This window comes from Heterocephalus glaber, unplaced genomic scaffold, assembly GCF_053883595.1.
Source record: "Heterocephalus glaber isolate CG9 unplaced genomic scaffold, H.glaber_assembly_v1.0 deba00001546, whole genome shotgun sequence".
In the NCBI taxonomy this organism is placed as follows: Eukaryota; Metazoa; Chordata; class Mammalia; order Rodentia; family Bathyergidae; genus Heterocephalus; species Heterocephalus glaber.
The window spans coordinates 2,712,344-2,730,456 of record NW_028258339.1 but is presented as its reverse complement, the minus strand read 5'-3'; the positions used below and the strand labels follow the sequence as shown (position 1 = coordinate 2,730,456).

The 18,113-nt window shown below is 39.6% G+C and overlaps 1 protein-coding gene and 1 pseudogene across 2 annotated transcripts in view; one reads left to right on the top strand and one right to left on the bottom strand.

The window, feature by feature from the left end:
- Positions 1 to 2,180: 2,180 nt before the first annotated feature.
- On the bottom strand, positions 2,181 to 2,536 carry LOC147824382 (large ribosomal subunit protein eL31 pseudogene; annotated as a pseudogene).
- Positions 2,537 to 7,924: 5,388 nt separating this feature from the next.
- The window catches only part of Clcn5 (Cl-/H+ antiporter 5), a 187,422-nt gene continuing 177,233 nt past the window's right edge, over positions 7,925 to 18,113 (top strand). Inside the window, exons 1-3 of one of the 2 annotated variants that reach the window (XM_004872008.3) lie at positions 7,961 to 8,147; positions 8,757 to 8,868; positions 10,193 to 10,352. In XM_004872008.3, coding sequence (XP_004872065.1) covers positions 10,337 to 10,352 — 16 coding nt within the window. In that variant the 5' untranslated portion in view covers positions 7,961 to 8,147; positions 8,757 to 8,868; positions 10,193 to 10,336. Of the gene's footprint in view, positions 8,148 to 8,756; positions 8,869 to 10,192; positions 10,353 to 18,113 lie in introns of both variants that reach the window. The other variant, XM_004872007.3, reaches the window with a different exon arrangement.

Genomic DNA, 18,113 nt, shown 5'->3' with positions numbered 1-18,113 from the left:
CGGTTCAGAAGCCCCTACCTCTGGGCTGGGAGCAGCGGGACTCAGTATCTTGGTCTGGTGGTCTGGTGTCCTCTGCGTCTTTGTAGTGTGGAACCAGGTGGCTGCCTGTCTGCAGCGGGGTGATTCGGCATGTTCCGTGGGACTGGGGACCTCGGTAGGGCGTGCACAGACCTGCCTGTCTGCAGAGGGCTGATTCGGCGTGTTCCGTGCGACTCAGTACTTTTGTCTTTTTTGTATTTTCTCTACTTAGAACTGGGTATGACACATAGTAAGTAGTCAGTGTATAAATAAGTGAATATGTCACCTCAGAATGTAGTGTCCCAGTACTTTTTGTTACTAGTTGTGGCACCCTTTGTAGGATTTGAGTATTAAAGTTTTATTTTAAATTTGAATTCTTTTTACTGCCATTATATCTTAGAGTTAACTTGTCTACTCTTGCTAGGTTCTGAAGGTTACCAGCATGACGGACCAACAATAGCAAAAAGAAAAAAAAAAGAATGTATTTTTGTCAGATTTTTATCTAGCGTAGCAAAACTAGATAAGGTAATGATTCAGTAAATCGTCATTTTGAGTATTCTAAAGCTATTTAAAGTGACTACAAAAATATATAAAAACATGATCCCCGGCACCCCCTCCCCATTACATACAGATAATCCGGCCAAGGGAAAGCACAGATAGTAAAAATAAAATGGAACTAGAGGTAAGGTTAACACAAAATACAATCTATAAAGTCTTGTTCATCTGCTACCATGGACCAAACATTTGGCTTCAAGCTTTCTACGAGCCAAGGCAAAACGGCAAAACAGGATAGGGTTTGAGTCACAAATCCCTACCTGCAGAGAATATCCTCGCTCTAGAGCCACGTTCTTTACCAGTAGATTGCGCACATTCCATGTGCCCGGAGTAGCGAACCAACTCTTCAAAGCAGATCTAATCCAAGCCTAATATTAAACATTCTTTCTGAACTATGTGACTGGCTATTTATTTGTCACCATTTAGTTCTTAGTGCAGTTTTATGGGGAAGCTATTTTTATCTCCTTTAGAGATAAGGAGAGGTAAATCTCTTGCTCAAACCTGAATTCCAAACCAGTTTCTGCTCTATCATACCCCGCTGACAAACTGCAGTCATTTGGAAAACAAGGTAGTTATTTTTCTACTATCTGGAATTTGTGGGAGGCTCTGCTCGATTGGAAGGCTTTCCTAGTGCCACTGCCACAAAATGCAATAACGGAAACAACCTTGGGTTTCTGAAAGAAGCTGTTTCAAACCAGGGAAATAACTTAATCTGTGTACCTCAACTTCCTCTTCGGCCAAATGGGAATAATAAAATGTGTTCCTCTTAACTCTGAAGGTGGTGTGAGGATAGAAGAGGGAGAGATATGAAAACAGTGCCAAGTGGAAAACACTGTAAAAATGATGTATTAGCCAGAGGTGGTGGTGCACACCTGTAATCCCAGCACTCAGGAGGCTGAGACAGGAGAATCGCCACGAGTTCAAAGTCAGCCTGGGCTGCAGAGTGAGTTCAAGGGTCAGCCCAAACTACATAGCAAAACCTGTTTAAAAATGTATTTAACCCAGCAGTTGTTGAATTCTTACAGTGAGCAGGCACTACCACAGTGCTATCAGGCAACACTACTCACTGTGGCCCAATGCTGGTTTACTGAACATTTGTTATTGGTCTGTATCAAACCAGAATAAACTTGCAAGTAAATGTTTCCAAGTCCTAACAACAATTTGATGGAATGATTTTATGTTTGTTGAATATGGTCATCAAAGGATTTGGTTTGTATTTTCGTAGTTTATTTTTATCATTTAAAAAAAGTATTGGTATGCACTGCATTTGGGAGAAGTGGGTCACACCTGGCTAATATATCATTCTTACAGAACATTTCCCACTTGGCGCTGTTTTCACGTTTCTCCCTCTTCTATCCTCACACCACATTCAGAGTTAAGGGAAGCACATTGTATTATTCCCATTTGGCCAAAGAGGAAGTTGAGGCACTTGAACTTGGACTTCTCACACATAGAGGGCAATCTGACATGGGAATTTTTTTAACAGTAAAATTTCTCATGAAAATCATCTGCCAAAACTTGTGTTAGACAAAACTAGAGAACTATAAAGGGGTTTTTGTATACCATACGCTTTGTTTTTTTGCAGTTTTATACCTTTATTTGAAAATCTAAATGTTCTCATCTACATTCGCTGTCTGGAGAGTTTTGAACAGGGATGTAGGTTACCAAAGTACAGAGCTTCGTTGGTGAATCTTCATCTTCATTTCCTTTTCTGGACAACTGCACATGGATGCTGTATGGGACATTCCTTTTGCCTTTGGCCCAGTCAGCTTTGTTGAGGCCCGTATCAATGCACACATCTGGAGTCCCTCACCTCCTTTATGGCAAATTTCCCGATCTCCTTAAGTGCCCGAGGGGTGCGCTGCTTGAAGCCCACTCCGTGGATGTGCTTATGAATGTTGATGATGTATTCTCAGGTCACCATTTCATTGGCTGCAGAATGGCCCTTCTTTGTGGGAGCCATTCTGCCTGGCCCAAGTTGGAAAGGAAGGGTGTGAGTGATTATGAGAGGGGAAGTCATGGTCAGAAGTACAACTTCATATAATGTGCGTTTCTAATGTATGTTCACAGACTAACAGAATCTTTCATTGGCTGGCACTAAGGAGTAAACTAACCGACTGGCTGTTCAGTCTAATCTTTACTATCCATGACGGTCATTCAAAAATTTTTCTATATTACTTTTAAAAAATATGAAACTGAACAGGACACATACTTCATGGAACAAAATTGAGAAAGTACACAGCTTACATTTTGATTTTTCCATGTAATGCATTAAAGATAATTAAATTAAAGATAATTAAATTAAAGATAATTTTCTGTATAAGTACATGAAAAGCTTTCTTATTTCTTTTCCTATTGGATAAATATTCCATTATGTATTTAATCAGTCCCCTATTGGGGAACATGTGGTTGTTCTCCACTTTTTGCTATTACAAACAATGCTCCAATGAATCACCTTGCACACACAACATCTTATACCTATGTATGCAACATAACAAATTTCTAGAAACATAAGTTTGGGAAATTATATATATATATATATATATATATATATATACACTGGGGATTGAACCCAGCCCTTTTTATCTTTTTATTTTGAGACAGAGTCTCACTAAGTTGTTAAGTTACCCCCCAGGCTGGGCTTGAACTCACAGCCCTCCTGTCTCAACTATGCAGAGTGCTGGGATTCTAGGCATGCACCACCGCTGGCTTATTTTTAACTTTTATAGTTATTGTAACATCACTGGTAATTGACTAACTGTGCTCCCACCAGTAATTTATGAGAACTCTCCCCTCTTTATCAACACAGTATATCATCAATATTTGTATACTTTGCCAGTGGTATCTCACTGTACTTTTCATTAATATTTCTCCAATTTTGAATTAGCTACCTATTATTGGTATAGAAGCCACTTATTAATTTTGATACTCAGCTTTCCAAGTATAGGGCAATTATTAAGAATTTCAGATCACTCTATTATTATCAGAATTTCCTAACTTATTGCCTCAGTATATCTCCTGAGCTAGAGAACTTTGTTTATTTTCTTTTATTCTGTCCCATTTTTCTAGATTATTTCCAGCATTCCTTGAGAACCCCAGATATTTTACTTTTAAACCTGGTGGGGTGGTACACACCTGTAATTCCAGCACTTGGGAGGCTGAGGAAGGAGGATCACAAATTCAGAACCCCAGAACCTCCCAATCAAAATCAATCAATCAATTAAGTATCTTGGCTGGGGGTGTAGCTTAATGGTAGAGTGCAATTATATTTATATTTAGCAATGTGTGATTTAGGTATATTTAGCAATTTGTGATTCTGGCTTCAGTCCTCAGCACTAAAAAATAAAAAATAAATAAAACTAGCACCCTAGGGGCTAGAACAATATCTGGCACAATAGTATACGCTCAACAAAATGTAGAAGAATTAAATTGAAAGAATACCAGAAACATTCACTTACTACTTTGCATGGCCATAAACTCATGTAACAATTTTAGCCTGTACTTGCAAAGCCAATTTCAATTTCATTTCAAAATGGAAGCTCAAGCTGCTATAGACAAAATGATTAGGTGTAACTGTCATGGTTAGGTGTTACTGTGCTCTATTGCTCTGGAGGTTTTTCTTTTGCAAAACTAACTCTAAAGCGCTACCTTTTATTATACAGAGATATTCACTATTTTATTCTTTCTTTATAATTAACTTTTAAGGTCACATCATATTTACCCTTTGCTTTCTAACACCTGGTATGTATCTTGATCGTCAGTCTGTTGACCATCTTAGGGGTGGGAACATCATTTTCAAATTTTCCAGGGGAGGGCCAGGGATTTTTTAGCTCAGTGGTTCTGGTGCCTTCCTTGAAAGTGCAAGGTCCCGAGTTCAATCCCTGGTACCAAAAAAAAAAAAAAAAAAATTTTTCCAGGGGAGGAGGAGAACAACAAAGTCATTTATATTGATCTCTCTTCACACTTTTGGCCAAATCCACTCGTGACCATGTGCATGCACATATGGGACACTTGGCTAAGGTTCTGTGGAGTGTGATCTGGCCCTGTGGAAAAGAACAGAGTTAACAGAATCTAACCCGTCGATGGAACTGTTAACTTTGCCTCATTAGCACCACATCTTAGTCTGAACAGGGATATACACATTCATATTCACCACACAAATAGCTCTTTTTAAACTTGAGGATCCAAAGGCTAAAGGAATCTGAATCTTTCTCCTTCCCCTCCTCATCATCAGTAATATTAGTGGACATTTACGTGTTTAATTTGTTCTATATCTATTAATACACTTGATCCTATTATCCCATTTCATAGATAAGAATTCTGAAGCATCGAGAAATTAGGCAACTCAAATGAAGGAATACAGCTAAAATGTGTCTAAGTCTGGTTGGTTTTGAGCCCAAGCAGTCTGGCTTCAGAGCCCACCTTCATAAATGTTTTTTTTGGTATTGGGGCTCGAACTCAGGACCCTGAGCTTGCAAGGCAGGCCCCGCGCCATTGAGCTAAATCCCTGGCCCTTCCATAACTGTTTTGTTTTGTAATTTGTAAAAGATAAAATATTCTTTTTGTTTTGGAATATACATTGTTTTGAAATTTGTTCCCTAGCGGAGCCTTTCAAGCTGTTAGCGGTCAGGGGCGACACCAAGTGGTAATATTGGAGTACTGCAACCCTTTTATAATTTCCATAAACCACCCCTTTTCCTGTTTGGCCAAACAAACCTATACCGTTAAGTAAAGCCAATATGCTCTTGTTTCAGAGGCAGTTTTGAGCACTTGTCATCAGAGACAAGTTTTCTTCGAACTAGATTGCCGTTCTTCAACCCTTTTTTTTCATGTATCGGGGAAGGGGCATATTTTCCAAGGTTAGCTGGTATTTTAAAATTCCTTTCTACCTCTCCAAGTATTACATTACTTATGTCCGCATTTTCTCTCATCTTCTGTTTCTATTTCTCCAGGGGCTCCTCCTGCTCAACCTGCAAATAAACTCTGGTTTCTTCTATCCTGCAATAACAAAAAAAGAAAAGGCAAACAAACACACCTCTCCTTGAACAGTCGTACCTGATTCACCTTATAGATGAATTCTAGTAAAGGAATTTCCTTGTTCCAAACCCTCAAGTCTTGGGCTGAGTGTGTAGCTTAGTGATAGAGTGGATATTTAGCATGCATAAGGCCCTGGATTTAATTCCTGGTGCCAATACAAAAACAAAACAAACAAAACCTTTCAGTTCTTCTTCAGTCACTTTTTAAATGAAGTACAAATCTCAGTCCAGTATTCAGGATCCTTTGAAATTGGGCCTCAGTTTATTTACCCTCTGATTATAACTCCCTTATACTTCCCTATGCTATAGCTGTAAAGTGATAATAATGCTTGAGGGACCACCACTTTTAAATTCACTTTGTTCTCCAAAGTCATAGACTATCATCAGAAACTTCGCTGCTTGAGATCCTGTCAGTGAGAATAAATCATCCCACATTTGTCTGCAGGACATGTTTCTTTGACACAGAGAACTAACCTTGATTTCCAATCCCAGTGCAGAGCTTCAGATAAGGAGTATCTGGACACAACATTCCAGATCTATCTTATTTGTGGTTCCCAAGGATACAGAGTCCAGACCTGATGGTGACTCCCTGTGACACAGTCCTGTTTTGCTTTGAGTTTACCAAGACACTGCTTCTTTTAAAATTCACCTACATCCCATTCTTCCCCCTAATCCTATAATGACCCTATCGTTTATTTTGTGTCTTGAGATGATCATGAATTTTTGGTGTGTGGTCTCTGCACTGTAATAGGTCAAAAGCTTGACTATGTTGGATTACAGATTTGTCTCTTGGTCACCTTACACTGATTCAGTTTGGATACAGATTTTGTGTCCTTTACCACTTAGATTGTCCAAAGTAGGCATTCAGAACTGTTCACTGCTTGGATTCTAGTTAAATTACCTGGACTGATGCTATGGATTCCAGTCTCTATTCTGCCAGTAATTTAATGAGCACCCTATTTGGCCTAAGTTTTTGCTTCTTTAAAAAGTGAAGGGTTGCATTTCTTTCAACCCTAAGGCAAGGGTTTTGGAATCAGATTTCAGTGGGTATCTACACCTTTCTAGTTCTATAACTATTGCTTTTCTGAGTATTCCTTTGTAATGATTTGTCGGGAACAATGTTACATAATTTTAGGGAAATATCTTTTTTTTTTTTGGTACTGGGGATTGAACTGGGGACCTTGTACTCGGGAGGCAGCGGGTGAAACCACTGAGCTAAATCCCTGGCCCTTAGGGAAAAATCATTTGATTAGGCCTAGTTCTCCTGCCTACAGGCCAGCTATGGCATTTTGAGACATAATTCCACTTTGGCCTCCGGCCACAACTGAGACCTCAATGATGCAGTGATGCTGTGATGCTCCAGGACAAGATTACACCCGCTGAAGACACCCTGGGAGGAACAAAATCTTCATCTACTCAGTTCATTGTTCTTGGATTGTTACACTTTGTTTATTCCTATGTACTGAACTCTCTGCAAGTCATTTGTTACACTTTGTTTATCCAGATGTACCAGTAAGCTGAGGGCTTTCGCCTTTGCCACCCAGAGCAGCACTGATCAGACCCAAAACTCAGCTTCTTCTCAAAGTCTCATTTTTCTACCTTTCCTGTGTGATAAGTTAATTTGCCTTGTGCTGCCGTGGCTTGTAGGAGACTAGGACTTACTGCAGAGGTTCTAGTAACTTCCCCTTTCTCTGTTCCCTACAATGATTAATACTGATAATTGCAATATAGACTTTCCAATGTTGCTATGAAGATCAAATTAGCTGTTACAAGCATCACTGTATTTGATCACTATTCCTAGTCCTACAATTATGTGAGGTTAGAAAAGTTACTTAATCTTTCTGTGCCTCTGTATTCTTATTAGTAAAAACTGAGAAATAATGGTACATGCGTGGCATAGAGCTATTGCAAACATTAAATACCACGAAAAAGGTAAGGGGTTTAGAACAATGCTGGACATATAAGAGATTCAAAATATGTGATGTAATGTTATTAGTACGTATTAGAATTCTACTACTGAGTGGTCTGTAGGCCAGAAGGTCAGGATAAGCAGTTTCATTCTATAAAGCCAAAATCAAGGTACTTGCAGGCTAGAAACTGAAACAGAATGGTGCATTGCATTTCAAATGCAATTAACACGCCCAGCGCTGGGTTAGGACCCGCCCAGCCCTATTAAATATGGCAGCGACCGGGCCTCCCTACTGCGCTTGCGCAGGTTGTAACTCCTCCCAGCAGCTTCTCCCTCAGCTGGGGTCCCTCCCACTCCCCCCCGCCCGGGCCCCTGGCTGGGCAGTGGTGTCTGGAGGAGACCTTCTGGGGCGTGCATGCGCAGGCGCTAGCTCGGCTGAGTTGATACTCGGGAGGCTCCTATCACATGAGCCGCGCGTCCGCTCAGCTCCCTCTCCTCCCTGACTGGGCTGTGTGAATGAAGCTCTGCCGGCTACTTGGGGCGCTAGCTTAACTTGGTGTCTGGGACGCCCGAGCGCGCTGCCCACCGGCGGCGGACACGGGCTCTGCAGCTTCTGAGCTCGGCGACAGGTAAAGGCAAATGGGCTATCCTTTCCTCAACAAGTCCTTCGCGGGCCGTTGACCCCCCGGCCCACCCCCCGGAGCACCCCCGAGCGCAGCGACTCCGGGGAACGGCTCCCCTGCTGGCTCGGCCCCCTGGAGGTGGGGTTTCCCCCTGCCCCGGCCGCCGCCTGGCACTCGGAGAAAGTAGACAGGCTAGTTCTAGCCAGTGCGGGCGGCATCTAATCCCGGAGCCCAACCCTTTTCTCGGAGAAGGGACCCTGGGCTGCTCCAGAGAAGTTTCCTTGCTGAGCGGCGCCAAGCCCGTCCGCTTTTGAACCAGGGACGTTAACTGCTTGCGTCCCCTGTCTCGGACTAGGGTCGGGTGGCGTTTGCTGGTAAAGCTCTGTCGAGGCCCCGGTCTCCCTCCTGCTCAGTACTTGCCGCATGTTTATGTTGGGTGTTAGGGAAGTCGAGTCCAGACTCTCGGAAAAGTATTTGCTGCGCGTTTCCCTTTTGCCACCTAACGCACGTAGCTGAATCTCCCCAGACTTTGCAGCCTTGCCCTTGAGCGTCTTTACCCATAAAGGGAAAGTTTTCCTTTACATAGATGTGCGTTTACCTTTATTAACATTTCAGAGCATATCAGTTGCTCCGAGTTCCAAGTTGTACGTGTACTCGTGTGATAACGTCAGTGGAAGCTGCTCCGGGTAAAATGAGGGAAATGCAGAAGTTGGAGCATTAAATGCCAGTAAGAACCCACTTTTACATACATTTGTACATTTGTTAGCAACTTCATGGGTTGAACGTCAGAGGTGTTAGATTTTGATTGGTCCCACGACGTGCAGATCACTACTTAACTGCAAGTGAAATAGGAGAAGGAAAACAAAAGGCAAACCAAAATAAATTGTACCAGGTTCCAATAAGTCATTGGAGCGCTTTTTCCTGGTGAATTCATCCTGAAAGTTTCTTAAGCTCCTAGTTTTCTTGGACTTCGTGTACCTTTCCTTATCCAAAGCGCTTTTTCTCTGTTGGTGTTTTTTAGGACTGGTGTATACGTTAACCTTTTGTCCTTTATAGAAAAGAAGGAACAGTAAAGAGGGCCAGCATGATTCTCAAGCTAGTATTAGCCTTCGGTGTTTGTGCTTTAGCTGTTTCACTCCAGAGATGGAGATGCTGGTTTATATGTATAAAACCTATGGAAATAGCAATCTAATTTGATAATCACCAGGTAAAAAGAGATGAGGACTTTTTCTGAGAAAAAAGCAGATATGCATGTAAGTAAGGAAGACCAAATTATTAATTAACAACTTGTTTAATTGGACAGTGTTTAATATATAAAACCCCCATATCAAACTAAATACAATAGTCATTGTATTTCCCCCTCCCATTCCTATCTTTCATGTTTTTGCAAATAGTATTGTTCTATGACTGGAATTGAAACTTTAACAATAACAATTAGCTGACTTGATTTGATTTTACTTAAAATGGTATTCGATTTTACATTTTTTCTTTGTGCTTGGCTCATTCTTTCCCATCCTGTTATAAAAGCAGTATGTGCCCCCTATAGGAAATTTGCAGAGTGCAAGAGAGCATAATGAAGGGCATCATCATTCTTCACTTTTTATTATGCTTTCTTTTTTTTCCTATGCAAGATCTATTCTAAAATTTCAAGTATTAACAAAATTTGTTTCCTTTGTACTGATTTCTTAAAGTTGGGTATTTTGGGTGTTGAGGAGGGGACTGGCTGTTAATGCTGCTCTCTATTCCCCAAAGTGTGGGGCTTCAAGATAGGAAAGACAGAACGATTATCTCATCCAGATGCTCATTCTTTGAGATTCTGGACCCCATTTACTAAAACTCCAGTAATTTAAGCAGAATCCTGCAACACTGAGTGGCAGTATTAACTGACTTTAGATCTCAGATTCTTATCTTGCTGTTTGGGGGAAACAACACTGCTAGTGTCTGCATATTTTTGAGAGAGGGGTTCAGAGAAGGGCAGGAGCTAATTCTGGAGTATTTGAAATGTTTTTTTTTTTCTTCCTAGGCATTTATTTTTTTGTTTACGTTTTCAGGTTTGAGGCTTTACCATCTTACAGAAAGCAGGACCACACAGCCTACCTTTCCCTCTACACCCCATTCAAGTCTTCCTATAAAACTGGGGGGCCTCTGGGAAACCCTGAGCCTGTGACCTCAGTTTGGGAGAAGATTGGATCAAGATGGCCATGTGGCAGGGTAAGAAATTAGCACTTATTCCTCTAACTGGTTTTTCTTCCTCCTCCATCTTCTACCCACCCAGCTCCCCCCAAAACAGTGGCAGCCAGCCAGCCAGCTGTTTCTTTAATTTAACTTTTTTTCTTTGCAAGGACAAAGCATGTCAGTTTAAAAGAAGCTGCTGCTAGCTAGAAGTTCAAATTATTATTATTATTTTTTTGGTACCGGGGATCAAACTCTGGTCCTTGTGCTTGCACAGCAGGTGGCGAAACCACTGAGCTAAATCCCCGGCCCCTAGAAGTTCAAATTATTTTTAAGTGGAGGTTGGGGAAATTAGGAAAATGTCATGGCAGAAGCATTTAAAGGAATCTCTTTTATTTAAACATGTTCTCTTGAGGGTTCTATGTAAGAAAATGAGGATGTCTTTTCCTATTTGTGTTTTTCATTTGTTTTCAGAAAATTTGTATCATAAGATTCTCAAAGGTGGGAGAAACAGATATTGGCATCTCTCTGCTGTCTTCTTCCCAGTGGACTTTCTTGGGACTTAAACTGCTTGAAAAAGCATATTTAATGTTTTTATGTTTATATTTGTGATAGATGGAAATACTTATTTTAATAAATGAAGCTACCTTAGAGTCAAGCTCAATAGTGTCTTGGCTGAAAGATTACATCTCTTGTGAACTTGTGAATTTTTTTTTTACCACAAAGTTATATTTAATTTCTTGGTGGGGTTGAGGCTTATGTTCTTAGGGAGAGTATCAGAATCTCCAGGGATGTGTGGGATTTTTATGTTTCTCATAAGGTAGTGTGAGTTTAAGACACGATAGACTCCCAAAATTGATCTGTGTTGCACAGAAGGTTAAGGGCCACTTAGATGGGGTAGAGTGAAATAGCTTGAATGTCTATAAATATTGGACAGCTAAGTTTGTTGGTGGTCTAATGTAATGTATCTTTTAAAAACTTGTTTCATTATGTTGGTTATGGCTTAAACTACTTAGACATACAAATGTAACAAACAGTTTTGATATATAAGGATTGTCAATTTAAAGACATACGTTGAATTGGGATTTGATCTATATGCCAGCTTCGACTCACATAATGAATGGGCTTTTATCAAGAGCAGTTTATTCTTGCTTAATCCTGAGACATTCTTTCATTTTACAAACAGAATACAGCGATAAATAAGACACAGAACCCTTGTCTTAGAGGGTTCCTTGTGGTCTGGGAAGACAGACATATGAACAAATAATTATGTCACATTGAATAAGTGTTACAATAGGGGGCTGGAGATTTAGCTCAGTGGTTCCGCCCCCTACCTCATAAGTGCAAGGATCCCCCGTACCAAAACATAGAGAGAGAGAGAGAGAGAGAGAGAGAGAGAGAGAGAGAGAGAGTGAGAGTGTTACAATAGGGAGAGGGACAAAATTTGATAGAAGCCTGGAAAAATGCATGATAAAAACTTTGAGGTTTGAGCTGGTCTAAAAAAATGAGTAGGAGTTGGCCAGATGGGCAAATGAGAGCACTGCATTCTGAGCACACAGAGCAGCATTGTTAGGGATCTTCCAAGTTGCTTTGTTTGCCTAGTATGAGATGTATAGGGGTCTGACCTCAGATGAAGCAGGGAAGGTAGGAAATAAAGAATCTTGCATGTTCTAGGAAGGATTTACACTTTGTACTGAAGACAAAGATTCTAAACAGGGAAGTAACATAAGCAGATTTTCTTTTTGAAAGATTACTTTGGCAGCAGTGCTGAGTTCGTGTGGGAGCTGGAGATAATGAAAGCTTGGACTCATTTAGGAGATTTCTGGAGTAGTGGTTTCAAAGAGAGATGATGAGGGTCTGACCAGAAGTAGGGGCAGTGGAGGTTAGAGAGAATGGGATGAGTTCTACAATGTTCTGTGACTGAATATGACAAGAACTGACCCCAGATTGACCGGAAGTTTGGGCTTGGGGGGTGGTAGTGCCATTCTCTGAGATGTAGAACCTGAAGACATAGGGATGGTGGAATCCTGTACTGAACTTTGATTTGACCACTGAAGTTGAGATACCTTTGAGTTATCAGGACAGTTATTTCAGAGATAGTTTTGAAAGCATGGAACTGGAGTTAGTGCATGCAGGGATCTAAAGTTTTGATCCTAATGATGCATAAAGAGCTTGTGTGTTTTTTCCTGTAGTTCATGGAAATGTCTTTAGTCATTAATGATCTATTTATTTTACAATGAAAACATTTTGATGTTTAAGAATTCTTAATTAAAAAGTCATATATTGTTAATAAATAAAATATCTCTCAAGCTCAAGCCCTGAAATCTATTCTGCTTAAAATCACACTGAAATGAAACCTTATTTTTCAAACATTAGTGAAGAGGGGGACAATACATATCAGTAAGCTCTTTGTATTACTGCAGCTTATTCCTTGTTTTGAGCAACTTCTGAGGTGACAAGCATAGCACAATGATAGTTTGGAAGACTCCTTGGTATGATACTTAATCATATGGGGCTGAATTTAGTTCTCTTGATTCTGTTACTTGGTAGCTCTCAGGTCTTGGGCAAGTCACTTAATCCCCTGTGTTTCAGTTTTGTCATTTCTAAAATGGGGATACTAGTAGGACTCACTTTATAAGTTTGTTGTAAAGATGAATTACTGTATGCAGTGTACCTGGGACATAGTTAAGTGCCATGTAAATGTGTGCCTTTGTTATAATCATAAGATGCTTAGAATATTGCTTAGTATTTAAAAGTGCTCAGTAAAATTTAGCAATAGCTATTAATGCTACTATTACTATTATTCTCTTTTCCTTGCGTGGGACTGAAACCTTGTTCTGTGGAGGTAATTTCAGGCTGTCATGGAAGCTCTACCCTGTGGTGGTCTCTTTGGATCTTCAAGTAGAGGTTTAGCTCTGAAGAGATCTTAGAAGACATTTAGAAAACGTGTTAGAAAAAACCTTAGAGGCTAAGCAACATGTCCGTCCAAGGTCAGATTGACAGTAGTTGATCCTAGTGACAGGATCAAAATCCAGGTCTCCTGATTTCTCTAATCTGTTGTAATTTCCATGGGATCATGAGAGAGGCAATGAGTGGGTCTGCTGTCAGCTCAAGGAAAAGCTTCTGAGTCAGTCTCTGGAGGAGCTAAGAAATTATGAGTTGTGGGAACCCAACTCTCCTTGGTTTCTTGGGTCATTGCTATCTAGTTCTCCATGGTGAATTTGGTCAGAGTTCCTATACCTCTTAAACATGGCCAATGTTAGTTTGATTTAACTTGTTGGAGTTGGCTATTGCATTTTCTGGCCACCTTTAATAGAGTGGAGTGGGCATAATTTAGATAACTCAAGGTCAGCATCAATAACATCAGTTCTATTGGTGTAATAGTCAAGAAAATATTGAAGAGACTAGCCAGTTTGAGATTGGAGACTTGAGCGTCAGGTGTTATTCACTTAACATTTATTGAACCACATCATGTGCCTAGGACTCTGCTGGGCCCTAGAAATGTAGTGGTCAGGGAAAACAGATATGGTTTCTGCTCTTCTGGAACTTACGAACTGGGATAAAGATAGCATTTCATTTATGAAATTGTTGAGGTATTTTGGAAAAATGATATCTACATACATTTAGAAGGATTGAAATAGTGAGGAGGCAAGGGGTCATAATTTCTTGTGATTCTTTAAGAAGTATTCCTGTCAGGTCCTATCCCCTCAAATTGTGATTCATTCTTAAGACTTAACCTGAGGATTGAAAGAAGTCCTGTGAGCAATTCTGGTGTGTATTCTTTTTTTTTTCATTGTTTATTGGTACATTTTAGGTATACAATACATTTACATTTCTCATTGGGAACTTGTACCTTTACATGATGTATCTTGGTTCTTATTTTTTCCCCATTCCCTGCCCTCCCTTCACCCCCTCCCTATTTACAAAGACTTTGTTTCCATTTTTTTCCTTTTCTCATATTTTTCCCCCTTCTTTCCTTTCCCCTACTGCTCCCACTTCCCCTACTCCTTTAGACCTTTTCTTCCTATTTCACAATATCAATTATACATTTTGATCCTTGTTTACACTTTTAGCCGGGAATTTAGCTCAGTGGTTCCAGCGCCTGCCTTGCAAGCGCAAGGTCCCGAGTTCGATCCCTGGTGCCAAAAAACAAACAGACACACTTATTTACACTTTTAGTTTTTCACACCGGAGAAACTATTGTGGGGTATATTCTTTTTTTTTGGTACCGCGGATCGAACTTGGGTCCTTGCGCTTGCGCAGCAGGCGGCGAAACCACTGTGTGGGGTGTATTCTTGTCTGGGAGATGCTACATAAAAGAATTGAAAGTTCCAGCTACTTAGGAGGCTGAGATGGGAGGTTTGAGAGTTCAAGGACAGCCTGGACAACCAGGTGAGACCCCTGTCTCAAAAAAAATATTTGAAAAGTTAAAAAGGAGAGAGACATGATAAAGGAACTAAAACAAAATATAGGACATTATATAATTGAGGTCACGAAGATATTTGTACATGTAATATCGAAGGTAAAATAATAAAAAGATTAATATAATCAATTATATGAAAATGTAAAACTTCTGCACAAAGTATAAATAAAGTTAATGAGAAAACTAAGAACAATTGCAACAAGAGTCTTTATGGTTAACATATGAAGACATAGAGCAATAAGAAAAATACAAGCATTTTTCTAGAAATGGGCAAAGGAAAATACATAAAAGGAGAAATTTAAATGGCCAATAAGCATGAAAAAAGTGCTACAGTCATACCTTGGTATGTGACTGCCTAGGAACTTGTCAAATTTGCTACTAGCCACATCTTGACACAAAAATTATATCCCAGTACTGGTTGTTTATTTGGTACTCAACATGTAAGCCAGAACTTGTTGGAGTCCTCGTGACTTGTTACCCTTTCCAGCCAGAAAAATTTGGTGCTCTAAGACTTCCAGAACCAATTAACAATGAGTGCCAAGGTACCACTGTATCTCAGTAGTAGTCAAAGAAAGGAGAATTAGAATGCCTTGCCATTTTCTTCAATATATTTTGCAAAGACTGAAAAGGAATGACAACTCAATGTTGCCAAGAATGTGAGAAAGCAGCTGTTCTCACACACTTCTGGTGGGAATGTCAATTTGGCAATGTTTATCAAAAGCTTTAAAAATGTGTTTACCTTTTAACTTAGCAACTCATTTTCTTGGAATTCATCCTAAAGGAAACAATTAAGTTTGTGCACAAAGATTATTAATTATGATGTTAATTGGGGCATTTTCTATAATGGCAAATATGGGTAACACATGCATTCTGTCACAGGTATAAGATGGAATATTACAATTATAAAAAGTATAAGATACAGTTCTGTATATTAACATTAGAATAGGTTCATGATCTAATGTTACATGGTGGGCGTGGGTAAAAGAATTCAAATAATCAGCTACAGGTATGGGCTCTGGATTTAAACCTGGATTCAAATCCCAGGGACATCTTTATCAGATATACGGTGATGGGTAGTCACTTGCCTTAGTGTTTCTCAGTTTTCTCATCAGTAAAATAGAGATAAAATTGTAGCTAACCTAATGTTTCCAACTTCTGTGCCCATTAGGATCACCTGGGGAATCTTTTAAAATTTCTGAAGCCCAGGCCTCACATTCAGCCCAATTAAATCCATCTGTGTTTGTGTCATGTATAAATAATAATAAGAAATGTCTGAGAGGACATAGTCAAAATTATTAAATAGATGTAGCTCTGTGGTAGAGTACATGCTTAGGAGGCTCAAGGCCCTGGGTTTGGTCTTCAGCATTTCTTTTTTTAAAAAATTTTTTTATTTTTTATTTTTATTTATATATTAATTGGTACACTTTAGGTATACAATTCATTTACATTTATCATTGGGTGTTTGTACCTGAACATGATGTGTCTTAGTTCTTATTTTTTTCCCCATTACCTATATGCCCTTCACCCCCACCACCCTTCCCTATTTACATAGACTTTGTTTCCATTTTTTTTTCTTTCTCATGATTTTTCCTTTCCTTTCTTCTCTTTCCCCTTCCCCTCCTGCCACCCCTCCACCTTTGGACCTTTTCCTATTTCAAATTATCAATTATTCGTTGTAATCATTTTCATCCTTATTTACACTTTCAGTTTCTCACTAGAGAGACTATTCAGTATTTACATGTGTGTCCTATTTATTTCACTTAAGAGTATGGCCTCAGTATGCATCCATTTAGCTATAAATGACTCTAGTTTCTCATTCTTTATGGCTGAGTAGTACTCCATTTTATAAAAAAACCCCACATTTTCTTTATCCAGTTTCCAGTTGATGGGCACTTGGGCTGTTTCCAAGTTTTAGCTATTACAAACTGTGCCACAATAAACATGGGTACACATATATCACTGTGGTATGATTCTTTTAATTCTTTGGGGAAGATACCCAGCAGGGGAATAGCTGGGTCAAATGGGACTTCTGGTCCTAGTTCTTTGAGGTATCTCCATACTGATTTCCATAGTGGTCGCACCAGTCTGCACTCTCACCAACAATGGAGAAGGGTTCCTTTCTCCCCACAGCCCCGCCAGCATTTGTTATTGGTTGATTTCTTGATAGCAGCCATTCTTTCTGGGGTGAGGTGGAATCTCAGTGTGGTTTTCATCTGCATCTCTCGAATGACCAGTGATGTGGAACATTTTTTCATATATTTGCTGTTTTTACTTCTTTGTCTGAGAAATGTCTGTTCATTTCGGATGCCCATTTTTGAATTGGGTCTTTGAATTTGGGGGGGGTCTGATTTTTTTCAATTCTTTATATATTCTAGACAGTAGACCTTTGTCTGAGGTACAGCTGCTAAAAATTTCTTCCCATATTGTAGGTTGTCTCTTAGCTCTGTTGGTAGTTTCTCTTGCAGTGCAGAGAAACCTTTGACTTTAGTTTTGCTTATTTCTGTCTTTCTATTTTTTTTATAAATAACAGATCACTTATTAATTTTACCTTTTATTGTAAGATTTTTACTGTAAAAAGCTGAAGACAGTTTCCATACTAGGGCAATATAAATAAATAGTAAATCATGTTAGGTCCATAAATTATGCCAGATCTGTACAATGTAAATCTGGCAATTAAAAGTCAAGGTGCGGGGAAAGGAAAGAAGGGAAAGGAAAAAATAGAAACACAGCTTTTGTAAATAGGGAGAGGTGGAGAGGTTGAAGGGGGAGAAGGGGAATGGGAAAAAATAACCAAGATATCTCATGTATAGGTATAAATTCCCAATGATGAATGTGATCATAATATATACCTAAAATGTATCAATAAACTTAATGAATAAAATTAAAAAAAAATTAAAAGTATTCCTAAAAAAATGTCAAGAGTAATGCTGTGGAAAATCTTCATGGAATAAATACAGATTTGGAAATGATTCAAAGTTGTTAAAGTGGCTTATTCTAGGTGGTAGGATACAATTATTTTACCTCTGTATTTAAAAACAGTAGCCAGGCGTGGTGGCACATGCTTGTAATTTCAGCTCTCTGGAAGGCTGAGGCAGAAGGATAGTGAGTTCCTGTCCTGACTACTTCCATGAGGAATATAGAGCAACTCAGAAATTACAACATAGAGTAATCAGAAAGAAATCAGCAAGCCAGGCATGGTGGCACATACCTGTAATCCCAGCACTCGGGAGGCTGAGGCAGGAGGATCCCCACGAGTTTGAGGCCAGCCTGGACTACATAGCAAGACCCTGTCTCAAAAAAAAAAAAAAAGAAAGAAATCAAGGACAGGGACCATCCCAGTAGAAATGAAATAGTTATTACTAGGTGCTTGAGATACT